General features: G+C 40.9%; 3 protein-coding genes across 5 annotated transcripts; 1 reads left to right on the forward strand and 2 right to left on the reverse strand.

Moving 5' to 3' along the window:
• Window positions 1-21: 21 nt before the first annotated feature.
• dus3l (dihydrouridine synthase 3-like (S. cerevisiae)) lies at window positions 22-7,444 on the reverse strand. Its single transcript, XM_054763961.1, has 16 exons — window positions 6,985-7,444; window positions 6,753-6,850; window positions 6,379-6,643; window positions 5,959-6,310; window positions 5,848-5,897; window positions 5,660-5,749; window positions 5,220-5,261; window positions 3,537-3,689; window positions 3,083-3,199; window positions 2,932-2,997; window positions 2,739-2,849; window positions 2,556-2,652; window positions 2,359-2,434; window positions 479-667; window positions 287-415; window positions 22-212 (listed from the first exon to the last, which is right to left on the reverse strand). The coding sequence occupies exons 2-16, from the start codon at window positions 6,827-6,829 to the stop codon at window positions 140-142; spliced, it is 1,887 nt and encodes a 628-aa protein (XP_054619936.1). The 5' UTR covers window positions 6,830-6,850; window positions 6,985-7,444; the 3' UTR covers window positions 22-139.
• Window positions 7,445-7,569: 125 nt separating this feature from the next.
• Window positions 7,570-10,914, reverse strand: LOC129173368 (transcription termination factor 1, mitochondrial). Of its 2 annotated transcripts, none has more exons than XM_054764202.1 (2): window positions 10,015-10,914; window positions 7,570-9,671 (listed from the first exon to the last, which is right to left on the reverse strand). In XM_054764202.1, the coding sequence occupies exon 2, from the start codon at window positions 9,640-9,642 to the stop codon at window positions 8,521-8,523; it is 1,122 nt and encodes a 373-aa protein (XP_054620177.1). In that variant the 5' UTR covers window positions 9,643-9,671; window positions 10,015-10,914; the 3' UTR covers window positions 7,570-8,520. The 2 variants fall into 2 exon arrangements, with proteins under 2 accessions (XP_054620177.1, XP_054620176.1); XM_054764201.1 differs by having other exon boundaries at window positions 9,883-10,914.
• On the forward strand, window positions 10,417-15,815 carry cndp2 (carnosine dipeptidase 2). Of its 2 annotated transcripts, none has more exons than XM_054764198.1 (12): window positions 10,417-10,582; window positions 11,028-11,098; window positions 11,170-11,313; window positions 11,378-11,540; window positions 12,114-12,202; window positions 12,409-12,609; window positions 12,676-12,760; window positions 13,889-14,049; window positions 14,129-14,293; window positions 14,548-14,689; window positions 15,330-15,477; window positions 15,548-15,815. In XM_054764198.1, exons 2-12 carry the CDS (start codon window positions 11,039-11,041, stop codon window positions 15,615-15,617), a joined length of 1,428 nt encoding a protein of 475 aa, XP_054620173.1. In that variant the 5' UTR covers window positions 10,417-10,582; window positions 11,028-11,038; the 3' UTR covers window positions 15,618-15,815. The 2 variants fall into 2 exon arrangements, with proteins under 2 accessions (XP_054620173.1, XP_054620175.1); XM_054764200.1 differs by having other exon boundaries at window positions 10,458-10,582; window positions 11,008-11,098.
• The last annotated feature ends 69 nt before the right edge of the window (window positions 15,816-15,884 follow it).

A 15,884-nucleotide genomic window follows, 5' to 3' on the forward strand; every position in this document is an offset into this window, starting at 1 on the left:
ATGCAATCTTTAAGTGTGGCAAAGACTTTATTGCACATTACATGTGTACCCAAACTCAAACTAAATTAGAAGTTGTCGTATCAGTCACACTTGGCCAAAACTATTTTCATATGGTTCTCGGGCAAAAAAATAAAAAAAATCATTTATATGAGTTGGCTTTGTGCTTCGGCAAGAAGTTGAAATTTTGGGGTACAGGTCCTAGTAGCATTTCACTGTCAAAACACACACAAAAGCAGGTTATAATCATGATTGAATAAATAGTGACTGGAAAAAGATAGCTGCTCACCTGATCCTGATCCAGTCCCCGACATTCTGACTGGCCATTAGTGTCTCCAGGTAGTTCCTGCCCATGTAGTATGGAGGCCTCTCGTTGATCTTCTGAGGCACTCGCTCCAACAGGCCCACTGGAATATACCTGACAGACAAACATAGAAGTTGTTCAGAATGCTAACATGCGCAGTGTCTCCAGAAACCCCACCTGCACATGAAGGAGAGCCACTCCAGCAGGAAGGTCCGAGTCTTCTCCACTCCTCGTGTGTCCGAGCCCCAGTGCTCCAGGCCGAAGTTGGTGAAATCCCTGAGGACGTCCAGTCGTTCGCTGGAGGAGATGTCCCAGTGGCGACTCTCCTTGATTTCAGTGAAGATCCAGGGCTTAACCAGAGCACCCCTGCAGGGACAACAATAGAACATATGGTATCCACACAGTTACTAGACACGACATTAACAACTGAGCCTGTTTCTCCTGAATCTAGAATAACAAGCACTGATAATGGGTCGTGGTTGCGTCTTCCAGCATGACAATAAGCCCAAAACATAGGGCCAAGGCAACAAAGGAGAGCCTCAAGAAAAAGCACATCAAGATCCTGGAGAGGCCTAACCAGACTTCAGACTTTGATACCACTGAGGTAGTGGAACTTCATGCTGCCAAGCGACAGCCTCAAAATCTTCAGTATTTGGAGACTCTGAAGAGGAGTAGAGCAAAATCCCTCCTGAGATGTGTGCAAAGTCATGTTTTGCTCAGGGATTAAATACTTGTATTCAATAAAGATCCAAATTATTATTATTATTATTATTATTATTTTTTTTTTTTTAAATCTGTCTCTTTAAAAATAAACTGACCATAAAATTGACTGTTAACTTGCAAAATCAGGAAGGGATCAAATAATTACCACCGCTGTTTGTATGACTGGAATTATTTATTAGTGGGGAAACTATTTTAACATCTGTGCAGAAAAAGTGAAAAGGTGAAGAATAAACATGTTGAAAATGCATTATACTGTACATCCACCAGTTTTGGTCTTTCACTTGTATAGCGCTTTTCCACCACTAAGGCACACAAAGCGCTTTGACACTGCTAATACATTTACCAACCGATGACGTAGCATCAGGAGCAACTGGAGGTTTAGTACCTTGGACGCAATCACGGGAAGGATTGAACCTGCAACCTTCAAGTTGCCCCCATAATACAATATGTTTTTTGTCACAGCAAAAGGTCAAGAGCAAACAATTACATAAAACAATGCCATGTAGGGAAAAATGTGGAGTAACAGATGTAGCTCACTCACATTTTTTGAAAATGTTGAATGGTGTGCTAAAGGAAATACTTGGATAGAATTTGCCTTCGTCTTGCACGGTTACATATTTGGGAAACCTATGTGAGGAGAATGTATGCGTGAAAGGCAGCTATTTGGTAAAGGTTCTTTTAGTAGCGAGCAAACGGGGAGTGGGGGATGCCCCTACACAGGATCAATGGACTGCGATAGTGGCTGACGCATCGCCTACTGCTGCAGGAGGCACACTTCAAGGACAAAAAAAAAAGTTTGGGAACACGATTGCATTCTATCGACACAGTGTCTTATATAATTTTTTTGCAATCTGACTTAAAGGGATAGTTTGGATTTTTTGACATGAAGTTGTATGACATCCCCTTCAGTGACTTACACCCCCCCCCATTTTGAGTCCAGTTCTGGTCGGATTTCCGTGATGAGGAAACCTAGTTCCACTTAGTTGCTGGGTCATTTAAGTACAGAGGTTGGCTTCTCAAAACAATATGCGTTCAAAAGAGTAATACACTTGCATCATAAAAATGCCTCCTCGAAAAAAATGACCTCACAAATCACTTGGCATTATATTTGTCTCCCGCCGTATCCCTGCGCACGGTCACCTCTTCATTCTTGCGTATGCGATGAAGACACTCGCATCTTCTTCAGCGACGGAGCTTGTTTACGTGTTTGATTACAGTTTTTTGTTTGTAAAAAACAACAAAAAAAACACACACACCCAGTATGCTTTGCAATTGACTAAATATACCCCAGCCTCTATGAGGGATTAGGGTACATGTAATAAAGTGACACTGACCTTGCAATCATAATACCAGAAACCCCTGTCTCTTTGGCTCTCATGGCGTCCTCATAGGACAGAATGTCTCCATTACCTGGTACAGTAATAAAAAAAAGATTAGGTAAGCTCACAATAATACCAATAAAAGTGTTCTATCGGGGAAGGAAACTACAATGAAACAAGTTCCAATGCTTGTAAATCTCATCAGATTGTACCAAAGAGAGGAATGGGGCTGGCCAGCTTGGAGCAGGTAGTGATGTAGTCCCAGTCTGCAAGTTTAGTGTAGCGCTGCTCCCTGGAACGTCCGTGTAGCTGTAGCAAAGCCAAACAATTAATTGTTTATATGTAAGCTTGACACATGATCACGATGCTATACGATCCCGAAAAAACAACTGTACCGTGATCATAGAGACGCCCCAGTTCTTCATCTCTGGGATGAGTTTATGTGCAATGTTGCTTTTCTCCTGCACGCCAGTGCGGATCTTGACTGTTAAAGGGACGTCCAGCACCTTTGGAAGGATGAATAAAAGATTACTTGAAGGTTTCCTTGTCTTATTTTGAGAATTAAAAAAAAAAAAAAAGCACACTCACGTGGTGCATACCCTTGATTATCTGCTCAAACTTGCGAGTGCGGGTCATCAAGCCACAGCCTCCGCCCTGAGGACCAAAAAGAAACAGCTGCACTTTGACATTCTTTCTTTTAAAACAAGGACTTCTCAGGACATTGTGGAGGTCGGCTCACCTTCTTGTACACAAGGTCAATAGGGCATCCTGAGTTGACGTCCACAAAGTCCACGTCAGTGTTGTTGTTGATGAGCTCGGCGCACCTCGTCATGGTGTCGGGGAAGCAGCCCTCCACCTGGGGACCAAAATCATCACTTAAGTGTGCCTCTCCTCTTTAACTGTGAAACTTCCTATTGGTGGAAAACAGCTCGTCATCAATCTATTTATTTACGTATGTGTACATAGTTGTTACTGCCTGAGGCCTGATCTGCTTTGAAGAGAAATAATTATAACTTCTTTACGACATTGCACTTTGTTGTTTGCTAAATTTGTACACACATTTTTGAATTATACATTTTATATTTGCATTTTAAGTTATAATAAGGGTTCATTATGCGTTAGACTTTTTTTTTCCACACAAAACTATCCTGACTCCAAAGGTTTAATAACGTCTAAATAGGCCTAGGACAAACCTGGACTCCAAACAGGTCTTCGCTCTCGTGTCTCTTGAGGAGGGCCCACTCGGACTGCTGGCCCTGGAGCAGGTTGGTGCACATGGCCATCTCTCCGCAGGTGATGTCTGCTCCAAATCGCTTGCACACGCGTCGGAACGGCAGGTTGCCACACTGACAAAAGAAAAAGGAAACTGTGACTATTATCCTCTGGAGTAGGAATAAAGCACCATTGCGTACCGTACATTAGCATCTACATTCAGTATTTCCCCCAATAGAGACTTGAAGTCGTAAGACGCGGGTGTCCAAAGTTTTCTCCACTTTAATGAGTCCGTCTTTTAGACCCAATTCTACCGGAAAAAATACATAAAATAAACTAATAAAGTTTATTATTATTAGTTTCTTTTTTAGTGATTTAAACCCTGTGAAGGTCTGTATGTTTACGTAACTCCACTCTTTTGCATGGGCCAAAAAAAAAAACAACAACAAAAAAAAAACACCATTCCAAACACACATAGCAACACACACTTTTCATTTCACTAGCACGGCACCCTTGCACCAAACAATCAAAGATGACAAATTTTGTTGCATGCTTTGAATGGGGAAAAGAGTAGCGCCATCTAATGGAGAATTATAAGAATTAAGTGTAGTTTAAAAAGAACACTTCACTCGCAAACCGTGCTACAAAAAAGGTCGGCTTGGATAATCCATAATGCCACTTATAGACAACATACGAAATCACAATTATTAAAAGTTACTAATCTGGTCAACTTTCAAACAGTTCAAATTATAAACAAAGCAAACAATAACCTTCCACCCAAAAACGTGACAATTCTTCTCATCAAGAGAGGAGAAATATGAACTTAGGGATAAATTAAACTTAAAACACTTACGGTACATGCGAGAACGGCGCTAAAAACCTTCAGCATATCAGTACGTGGAATCAAATCATGGAGCGGATTGGGTAAAGAACTCAAACAACGCACTGAAACGAGCCATTTCAAGAAACAATACAAGCAGTTAATGTTTACAAAGTACAAGGGAGAAGAGTCCTGAACCATTGCATACATATGCGTACGCTATGTCCCCCCACTACTACAGTACACTTACTACTAACTCTTCATTTCTTTGCGAGTACATTGTCTGTACTCACTCATCATCCAACTATGTTTCTGTCAACTATTAACCCTTTCATGAGTTATTATTATATACATATTATTACTTATGACTGTTATACAGTGATTATAAACCTTGACACCAATTTTACCAGAATGTTATACTGCCTTATCCTTTTCCTATGTATTTAAAATTGGCAAAGAGTACATTTGGAATACAGGAAGTGAGCAAATGTATTGCAATTCATGTGAAATGGAAAGGGGGTAGCATTAAATGGGCTTTGCTTCTTCCTACTCCTTTTTGGACATGTGGAATTGAACTGCACTATGTGATCTATTCCAATCTAACTTGTATGCATGTTCAAAAGAAATTAAAGCATTACCATTAAAAATGTCAAGCAAGGATTGCAAGTTAAGCGAAAGTCATTTTCACCGGGTCACTTTTGGTCACGAGAACAAATATGTCAGTTTATGTCTCGCCATTTTAGGCTAAATTAAAGAACAGAGATGTACCCAGGATCTGTTAAGGGTTAAATATTACTTAGATGATTGTCGTGCACAGTACACATTCAACACTAGCGGCACTTACTGTCGTTAGGGGGGCGAGGTAGAGTTTGTCTCTGAAGTCCACCTTGAGGCACAAAACACACATTAATACAATGTTATTCAGGAGGAAGTAGCCTAGAACATGGATTCGCATAGTGGGGTACAAATACCACTGGTGGTATGCAGGCTCCATCTAGTGGTACTCAGGAAGGGAGATTTTGTTTTTTTAAATAATAATAATAATTGTACAAATTTATTCATCAATTTACTGACTTTGAATTGAAATTAAATGCTGCTTTGCTGTATATTCATGTTTAAACGGGCTTCATACAACACAAGCCAAATTGCCTGCGACTACAAGCCACTCATTCCACGTTCCGGCACTTGCAAAGCAAATATTTTTTTGATGTGGTAAAAAAAATAAAAAAAAATAATAAAAAAAAAAATTTAAAAAATAAAAAAGAAGTTTGGGCTGGAAGATACCTGCTTTTTTTCACATGCACGCAACTTGACAATGTCCGTGTCGGTCAACGCACCGACTGTCTTCACTGCGGCTGCGTTGTCTGAGCCGGCCTATAAGAAAACATTATTGACTGGTGATAATGGACACAATATAAACAAGAAAAGCAAAAGGAGCCTAATAGGGTAAGTATTCTACATTTAGGTTTTACCTGTGTCTCTGCATCTGTAGACTCAGTTGCTGAAGCGGGTGGTGCTGCACCTGCAAAATGTGAGTCAGCTGACTTTCACTGAGGACAAAATGAGACAAAACGTCTGCCTACCATTGCCTTGCTGTTCCTTTTTGTCCTTGTTGGTAGAAATGGTTTTCAGGTACTCTGCCGACTTCCTGAACGCTACCGAGTGCTTCCTCAGGCGATTCTGGAGGTCCTTACTCAGGCTGTTCTTCACCGCCGTCCTGCCCTCATTGGCTTTGACCAGGTCGGTGTTCTCCATGGTCTTGAAGTCGGCGGTGGTGTGCGCCTTGGCAAAGCGGCAAGTGAGGCCGTAGGCGCACTTCCCGAATGTGTCGTAGATGTGGCATCTTTCGCCGATATCTGCAGGCTTGGTGGCCAGATAGGCGGTGACGTCGTGGTAAAAGTGGCACTTGTCTCCAAAGGGACATTCCCTGGCGTCCTGGTGAGGTGGGAGGATTATTATAAGGACACGCGATGCATCAGGTGTGGTAGAATTAAGCTTCCTACCTGAATAACTGATAGACACAGTCTTTTTTCATCATAAGTGGCTGGCTTCTTATGCGGCCTGGACTTGTTCTGCCCCCGGAGACGTTTACCATCCAGCTTCCCGCCTGTATTGTTCTCCTCTGGGTCTAATTTGAGCTTTTTGGTTTCAGGCTCCTGCATGGGCGTCTCATTTGACTCCTCAGCTGCCTCCCTGGTTTTACCTCTCTCCAAGCTTTGCCACTCAGCGTCTAGAAATTCATGAAACTTGTCCTTGGTGGTGATGAACCTGCAAAGGCAAGGAAAAGAGGGCAGAGATTAGATGTAGACATTTGATGGAATACACTTGTCATCTAGGACCCAAACTTGTAAAAATGTATTTCACTTATGTGACTCACTGGGGTTTGAGGGCTGCTTCCCCCTTAACAACGCCGTCTGTCCCCTTTGCAGCTGTTTCTTCGGCAGCTTTTTCCATTTCCCCCACTAACTGTATTATCTTTTCAAACAGGACATGAAAAATATCCAAAATCACCGATCTAGAGTGTATATATAGTTATGAATAATGACAACACTGAGTAAGTACTTCACAGGGGAAATAGCAGCAGTAATTTTGATTAAAATGTCTCTTACCTGCCCTATTTTATGGTGTTGACAGTTTAATACAAACTGAAGCTAGCAGCTGACGTTAAGCTAATGCAACAATAGAATCGCCCGTTAATAAGCAACAATTACTTTAAACGGAGATGAGTGTTTCAAATAAACGAAAAAGGCTTGTTTTACTATATCAGCTGTCACATTAAATACATTACGGGTCTTTTGACGGTGTGTGGCGGCGATAGTGCAACCCTTAAAGAGCTCCGGAGTAGACGTGTAGACTATAGAACATTGTTTCCGGATAGGGACAATGTAGACCTCTCCATTCTGAAGTATTTGTTTTTATAGTTTATCGCATATGAATATAAAGATATAGATTTTCAAAAATATATATGACTAACGTGTATATTTAAGTGACTTTATGCGGTAGGAAACAGCGACTGTGGTCCAAATCGTGCACTTGCACACTTCTGAGTGCGTTAGTGCCATAATTACGGCAAAAAATGCAGTACGTACGCCGCCAGTACCCAGATATTGCACTAAAAAAGCCCCAATTGGTGAGGTTAAAAAAAAAGAAAAAAGACTTTGACACTTACACATAGTATAATATACATGACCAATACAATCTAACAGGATGACAAGTTTACACAAGATTAAACAAATAACAAATAATAATAATAAAAAATAAAAATATGAAAACAATAACAGTAATGATAGCAGAATAAAGGTGGCTTTGAGTTATTTTCTCAGGTTATATTCATTACAAAGTCTTTTGGTCCTGATGGCCTTGGGCCCAATTGGTGGGTGCGCAACTGGCCACTTTGCGGAAGTTGAGGTGGTTGCAATTCGCAATTAAAAAAGACAGAAGAAGAAAAACTGAATAAATATTACAGGTAGGCGATACATCAAATGTTGGTATAGATCCAAGTAAATGCAGGGACAGTATCGCCAATACAAATGCCTCTTTTTGCAAGATAATTATTCTAGGTAAACAAAAAAAAATCTATGAAGAAGTTAACAATATTTAATACAATAATATAAGACAAGTTCGCAATAGCAACAATATAAGAAAATTAATCCCTTTTATCACATACAATTGTTTTGCCCTTTGGCGAGTGCCTCCAAAGGCCTCGTGTCCAAGGATTTTCCCTGAGTTTGTAAACAATATATTTGAATTTGAACAGAACACCAAAAAAACATACAAATATTTGTGAAAATAAACAGAAGAAACCTTTGAAAATATTGATACTGATACTTATGATAGTATCAATATTTCGATCAATCCGCCCACCTCTAACAAATATTGCATTTGTCATTTGCGGTAAGTGTGCAAAGCCAGTAATCAATTAGGAACAGCACTACACTGTCAAAGTGTACAGCCAGTTCGTATCGTCAGTATTATTAAATTTCTCAGTCATCCTAGGATCTTATTTATGAGAATACATGGCTATTGTGATATTCAACTATAAAAAGTACAATACAACAAGCAAGCTGGAACCAAACACATTATCTGGAAGCCATTTTAATTGAAAAACAAACATGAAATAAATGAATGAAAGCAGCTATCGTTACTCAGCCAGGGGAACCAACTAGTTTTTCCAATTTGGCCTCAAATCGCTTCCGACTCAAGTCCAAGATGCTGATACCATTCTCATGGAAGTCAAATCCAATTCTGTGAAGCGCCTCTAATTTGGCTGTAATGTTCTGAGTGCTGTAGTCCAACACCTTGGGCTTGTCTATTATCTGCCGCATTGTAATTCCTCCTTTCAGAAGACAGTCCAGCTTTGAGCTCAGTGTAGCTGCCCCAGTGTACAGAACTATTGGATATCTAATAATCAGTTTTTTGATGTCAGCTTTCCGACAGCCGTTAGAACGCATCTTCTGCTCGAGGCTGGTGAAATTATTTTTCAGATACTCATTGGAGAGATCCAGAATTTCCGCACCAGGGCCTTGAAGCAGGGCCAGAAGCTCGGAGTCGCTCAGTTTCAAAGAAGCTCTCAGGTTATCGATATTTGCCTTGACTCTTTTTGTGCTTCGAATGAGGATGTATATGTTTCTGGATACGACATCTTTGGCAAACTGCTCTGGACTGTTCCCTCCCATCTTTACACAGATGTCCTCCAGGAACTCCACCATCTGCCTGTTGAGCTCCAAACTGTTGGAGAAGGTGCGCGGGGCTGTGGCGAGCAGCCGGTGGAGGTGCTTCTTGTTGAGCCCCAGCGAGGACAGAAAGGTGATATTCTTCTCCAGGTTTTCGTTATCGCTTGAGCGAAAGAAGGACTCGGGCGAGCGTTCCAGGATGCTGACAATTTCCTCGTCTGTCTGGAGGATGTTTCTCCACAGCTGCCACCGCTGCTCCAAATGTTCCAGGGAACGGGTGATGGCACGCGGATAACGTGATATGATGCTAGCCACTATCTTGCGGCTGGCACCTTTGCTTTGCAGGAAGCCGGCGAGTCCTTGCTCGTTGGTGAAGCTCTTCCGGAGAACCCCGGGCTGACGCTGGCGGGCCATCTTTAAGTCAACCCCCAGGAGGTTCAAGTTCTCCAGCAGAGACTCATTCTCTGGATTCAGTGACGTTTTGAGCTCATTTTCTTTTGGTGTAACGCTGCAGAACCTGGACTGTGAGGCTACAAGCCTAAAAGCTTGTTGAAGAGTGAATGTTCTGTGGAGAGATTTGACCCAAGTTGCCATTGCTCATGAGGAGGGTATCAGCCTAACATCTGAAAATATCAAGAAATTCAGGTAATCAGAAAGACTTTTTCATTGTCAATTGCTAACTGATGATAACATAGATGGACAGGTGCTTTACAACACAATTACATTACATTACAGTCTAGTTCAGTGTCATAAAGGGGGTAGAATAGCCCGAATGTACCATATAAACTTGTTTAGGTTATAACGTTGCAATGGAAATAAATACAACAAACATACCAATATAAATTCTGTTACTTCTCATTTCATGTTGGCAGATATTACGGTTTACACTTTCTTCTTCGTTGGTTGTCTTTCTTCTTCGCTGGTCTGTCGCCAACTTTACAATGGAAATAAATACAACAAACATACCAATGTAAATTCTGTTACTTCCCATTTCATGTCCGCAGAAATTACGGATTGCACTTTCTTCTTCGTTGGTTGTCTTTCTTCTTCGCTGGTCTGTCGCCTGACCAGCAAAAGGCTCGCAGAAATTGCAACGTCTAAAGTTAACTTTCACAGCACTAGCAGCGTTAATAAAAATAAATACTCTACAATAATAATTCAAGATTGAGCTAGAGAAATTAGAAATATAAATTTGTGATTAAAAAAATAATTATTTATGTAGCTTATTGGTTTGTGCTCATAATTGGCGTACATTTGTTTTGAGTCACACGAATATGTACGAATGATACAATAATTCAGTTTGAGCTATAAAAAAATCAACATTTACTTTGTGTTGCTACTTTTTTTGTAAAAAAGAAAGTGAATCTGAATGTGCTTCCGGTCACGAGAGACTACCCACAATCCTTTGCGCTATGAACGCGAAAGCACAATCATAAATCAGTCAATTCTGGGGGGTTTTCGCACCACCAACTTTTTTTTACCACCAACTCCGAGGCAAAAGTTGTACTTAACAAAAACGCCGCTAGTACAGAAGGTAAGCGAATCAGCTTAGCAAACATATAAAGTGACTTGTAAACTGTGATTATTTCACGAATGCTACTGCAACCTATTCACTATAAACGCTTATTTAATATATATATGATAATATTAAGATAGCATTGTTTTTGACAAAAACCCAAGCAAATGCGACGCGATAGCTACAGCGGCGAGCGAGAGAACTCCTACGTAAACGATAACATTTCTCAACAGTCACAATGTTGATCATTAAATAATACCCTCCTTCTGTTTAATGTATTCCCATTACTGCAAAAACTACTTAGATAGCTACACTTGGATATACGTGGTTCATGACTCAACATGTCTCGATACCGTTCACTTAACTTCCGATAGTGGGCGGGATTTAAAGTGGGCGGAGTTTGCCTCCTTCATAAGGCAGCACTCAGCGTTGTTTGTCACCAGTCTTCCTGTCAAACCCTCAGCTCCTTTCGAGATGGCTCATCTGTCTGCTCTTTTCAAGTATGTGGATGAACACCAGGATGTTTACGTGCAGGTAAGCTTGCGCACAAAGCTTAAATGTTTACGTCAGACTTGATTGGAACCCTTTATTCTTGTTGTCCCCAGCGCTTGGCAGATTGGGTCGGCATCCAGAGCGTGTCCGCTTTGCCGGAGAACCGCAACACAGTCAAGAAGATGATGGAGATAGCGGCCAAGGATATTGAGCGGCTGGGCGGCACAGTGGAGATGGTGGACATTGGCAAACAGAAGGTATTAACCTGCATGGGTGATTTTTTTTTTTAACGTCCTACAGAGAGTCTTTACATTCATGCAGCTTCCCGGTGGGGAGGAGATCCCCCTGCCCCCTATCATCCTGGGAAGCTTGGGCTCGGACCCAGGCAAGAAGACCGTGTGCATCTACGGTCACCTTGACGTCCAGCCCGCCAACATAGAAGATGGCTGGGACACGGAACCTTTCACTCTGGTGGAGAAAGATGGTGAGATGGTACACCCACCTAATAAGTTGTCTGCAGCTTCAGGTGTAACTGTCAGTGAGTTATCATCCTTAAGTCTTTCAGGATTGCTCATGGCACTCTTAAGCTTTTTATCTGCCGATTCTATCACCGTTAAATATTTCCAAAGTCCTTTCCGAGTCTTGTTCTTGATCAGGCCTTATCTCACAGGGTCACAAGAACAACAGGTGCTCTTTTAGCTCAAAAGAAGGAGTGAAAAAGGTATTATATTGATTATTTTAAGCAGCTGATTCAATGTTAGGCTGAGCATGTCAAAAATAATATGTACGATTTTAGATTTAATGTCCTACTTTTACCAGTGTGCCAAACATCAGTTTCTGGCAGTGAGAGTCAGCTGACACAGAACTTCCTCTCGCCTCGTTCCTGCCTGCTCAGCTGTTTTTTTTTTGTCGTTTTTTTTAAAAAAAATTTTACACAACCCACATTTACTTCTCCTGTCCAAACAAGTAGTAGTCTGTGTATGTGGCATTATAAGTGGCTGACAATCATAACTGTAGACTATACTGCAACAGGCTTGTCCATAATTGCTTTTTGCAGGAAAGCTGTACGGGAGAGGCTCCTCTGATGACAAGGGTCCAGTGCTCGCTTGGTTTAACTGCATCGAGGCCTACCAAAAGATCCAGCAGGTAAAGTCCCCTGCAAGAATGCTTTTTAGTTAGACCAAACTAGCGAAGGCTAATGAGCTAATTGCTTGGTGATCACTTGGGCAAAGGTCACTGTGTGAAATGGCTTATCCCTGCGCTGACTTAATAATTAAACCTACTGACACTCATTTTCACCTCGTCTTTGTTTTTATGTGACTGTGCTGCCATTTCTCTATTTCCCTTTCTAGGAGCTTCCCATCAACATCAAATTCTGCTTCGAGGGGATGGAAGAGTCCGGCTCAGAAGGCCTGGACGAACTAGTCTTTTCCCGCAAAAACAGCTTCTTCAAGGACGTGGACTACTGCTGCATCTCGGATAACTACTGGCTGGGCAAGACCAAACCCTGCATCACCTACGGACTGAGAGGAATCTGCTACTTTGTCATCGAGGTGTGACATTACATACACGCCAGAGCAATTATAGTAACAATACCAGTTTTGCTGCTAACTTTCAAGGTAGACGGCTGCGAGAAGGACCTGCACTCGGGTGTGTTTGGCGGCTCTGTTCATGAGGCTATGACGGATCTCATCACACTTATGGGCAAGTAAAGCTGCTGTTTTGTATTTGTAGTTTGGTTAGCTTTCTGCACAAAAAAACTAAACCTTGGTTTCATCATACAATAACAAATTTAAATTTTGAATAATGAATTGAGATTCAATATTTGAAGAGAAGGCGGGCACAACAGCAACACTGTTGCAGGATCATACTGGGTTTTAATTATTTTTTTTTTTTTCCTCACTGCATTTGAAATTTGTAATGTTTTCCCTGAAATCTGGTTTAATCATGATTCATTTTAATAATAATAATAAAAAAAAGTAATTTTAATGTTTGTTTTTTTTGGTAAAAATTTTTCTGATTTAAAAAAAAAAAAAATATTAGGGTTTTGTTCACTTTCTACAGGGTGTCCATAAAGTAATTTTACAATTGAACTAACTCTACAGTCGTTTGTAGCCGTTAATTGGTTCTAGACCCAACAGCATTAAATGAATTTCCGCTATATAGGATTCAATGTTGATAAATTGAATATTTTCGTAGTTAGAGCATAAAAAACCTGTTTATGACTTTCTAAATATGTTTTTTTTAGCATTATTGGAGCCCTGTAGACATGAAATAACACCCCTATAGTCACCTTTACCCTCCTATTATTCATTGTTTACATCACATTGCAACTTTGATGCTGCAGGGACTCGAGACGGCCGCGAGCTAGCAAACTAACCAGTTAGCCTCAAATGTATTTCTTCTAAGCTTAAGAAGGCAAAAACTTACCACTTCCACATGGAATAGGAGGACAGCTTTTCTCCACTCTATCGTGTGGGACATGCCATAGCTGACTTTTTGACTTCATGCAGTGTTAAGATAATGTAATGTCTCGATGTTTTGCATCATTACCGCTGCTTAGTGACCAGAATACTACATATCACTTGTATTTTAATATGTTTTCACTAATAATAGACCATAGTCTATTGTCATAGTCTATTGTCATAGTTAATTAATTTCTGAAAAAAAAGTAATATAGCGAGAGAGCGATAATTGAACCATGTTATTGCAAGGGATAACTGTATATCAAAAGCAAATGAATAGACATATTACAAAATTGTTTTGTGGACACTGTGTCTTCACTATATTTCAGCAGAGGATGAGCCATTTTAATTGTCTCTTCCTCAACAGGGTCTTTGGTAGACAGGAGAGGCAAGATCCAAATTCCCGGCATGTACGACGATGTGGCTCCACTGACAGATGAAGAGAGGCAACTTTACGACAAGATTGAGTTTGATTTGGATGAGTACTCCAAAGACGTCGGAGTTGGACAGCTGCTACACAGCACCAAGGCAAGGCACTTCAATTCCGCTGCTAGCCACTACATATTTAACTTCTGCCGTATTGGTCATTGTTGTGCTTATTTCTTAGGAGCAAATCCTAATGCATCGCTGGAGGTATCCCTCTCTTTCCCTGCACGGTATCGAGGGGGCTTTCTCTGGCACGGGCGCCAAGACTGTTATCCCCCGAAAAGTCTGTGGCAAATTCTCTATCCGCCTGGTCCCAGACATGGACCCCAAAGTTGTGGAGAAGAAGGTAAGAGAGCAAATACTGTAGCTCACACTGCTGTGTATGTGGCTTTGTGGTTTGGAAGTGTCTGTCAATGCAGGAATGCTGAAAACTGTTGATTGCACTTGAAGCTATTTGAGGAAGTAGGGCAGGCAAAGAAAATTGTACTGTGAAGAATATTTGCACAGCAAATTCTCAAAATATAATACATGCATATCCAACATTTGAAACCATTGCATGAAGTTACATATTTTCCATTTATTCTCTATTTTCTTTGAAAGGTGGTCGACTATCTGCAGGCGAAGTTTTCCCAACTGGAGAGCCCCAACAAACTGAATGTTAACTTGATGCACGGGGCCAAAGCCTGGGTTTCTGACTTCAATCATCCCCACTACATGGCAGGTCGCAAGGCCATGAAGACAGGTATGTCATGTTTTCGAGACAAACTTGCAGTTTTAAAGGCAATGCACTTTAGAGGAAAATTGTTGTCATTTTTTTATTTTTATTTTGCACATTGCCTGCATATTAACCAAGCTACAGCGACATTGTTGTTGTTGTTATTATTATTGTTATTAACATTGTTACGCCCAAGAACTACGTTACTGGCATAGTGACACCTCGCCACTAACGACTAGCTTCATCACACCCTCGCGCGTTAGCGCTGTGCTCACAATGCATCAGACCACTATGTATGTTTCTACTGTGTGTGAAATCAATGCGCCCAGGAAGGACGTTACGGTAAGTGACCAAAATACTCTAAGCATAACATGTTATCATGAATGTGCCTTTTCCTACATGCTCACAGCATGGATATCAAACCATAAAACCTTGTTAGAGATTTTTGGAGGTGTTTTAATAGTGGGCTTTGTAGGTGGAATAGGTGTGTCCCATTACATGCCTCTTTTTATCGTTTCTTTTATATCTTCTTTTAGAATGCACAGAAAAGAGACATGTGTTCATGTCTCACGTAAGGATTGAAAAAAAAAGTGCACTTTTCCTTTAATGCCACAATAGTATACATATTGTTCAATTAATACCTTTCCTACCATCTTCGTCCTTATAGTCTTTGGTGTGGAACCGGACCTGACGCGCGAGGGTGGAAGCATCCCCGTCACTCTGACCTTCCAGGAGGCCACAGGACGCAACGTCATGCTCCTTCCCGTCGGATCCTCAGATGATGGGGCTCACTCCCAGAATGAGAAGCTCAACAGGTTTGTTTCCTCCCTAATCCTGTGTAAAAGCACCATGGATCCAGATGTTAATTTTCATTTCCCTTTTTAGATCCAACTACATTCAAGGAATCAAGATGCTGGGTGCTTACTTCCACGAAGTGTCCCAGCTGCAAGGCTGACCACATAATGTTCCTCACAATGTGGACTATATATTTCTGACACATTTACTCCTTATAATAACATTTTTGGTTAGTTTGTCATACACTTGTGAAAGATTTTACAGCCATGTTTGTAGCATTCTACAAACAGGTACTGTGAATACTGTCATACTTGTACGTATTGTGTAATGATATAATAATTACACCAATAAAATCTATTTGGAATAAAAAATGGCTCTAGTTACATTATATTAAATCATTTCCTTTCCATGAGTTTTTTAAAAGGTT

The sequence above is a fragment of the Dunckerocampus dactyliophorus genome, chromosome 20 (assembly GCF_027744805.1).
Source record: "Dunckerocampus dactyliophorus isolate RoL2022-P2 chromosome 20, RoL_Ddac_1.1, whole genome shotgun sequence".
NCBI lineage: Eukaryota > Metazoa > Chordata > Actinopteri > Syngnathiformes > Syngnathidae > Dunckerocampus > Dunckerocampus dactyliophorus.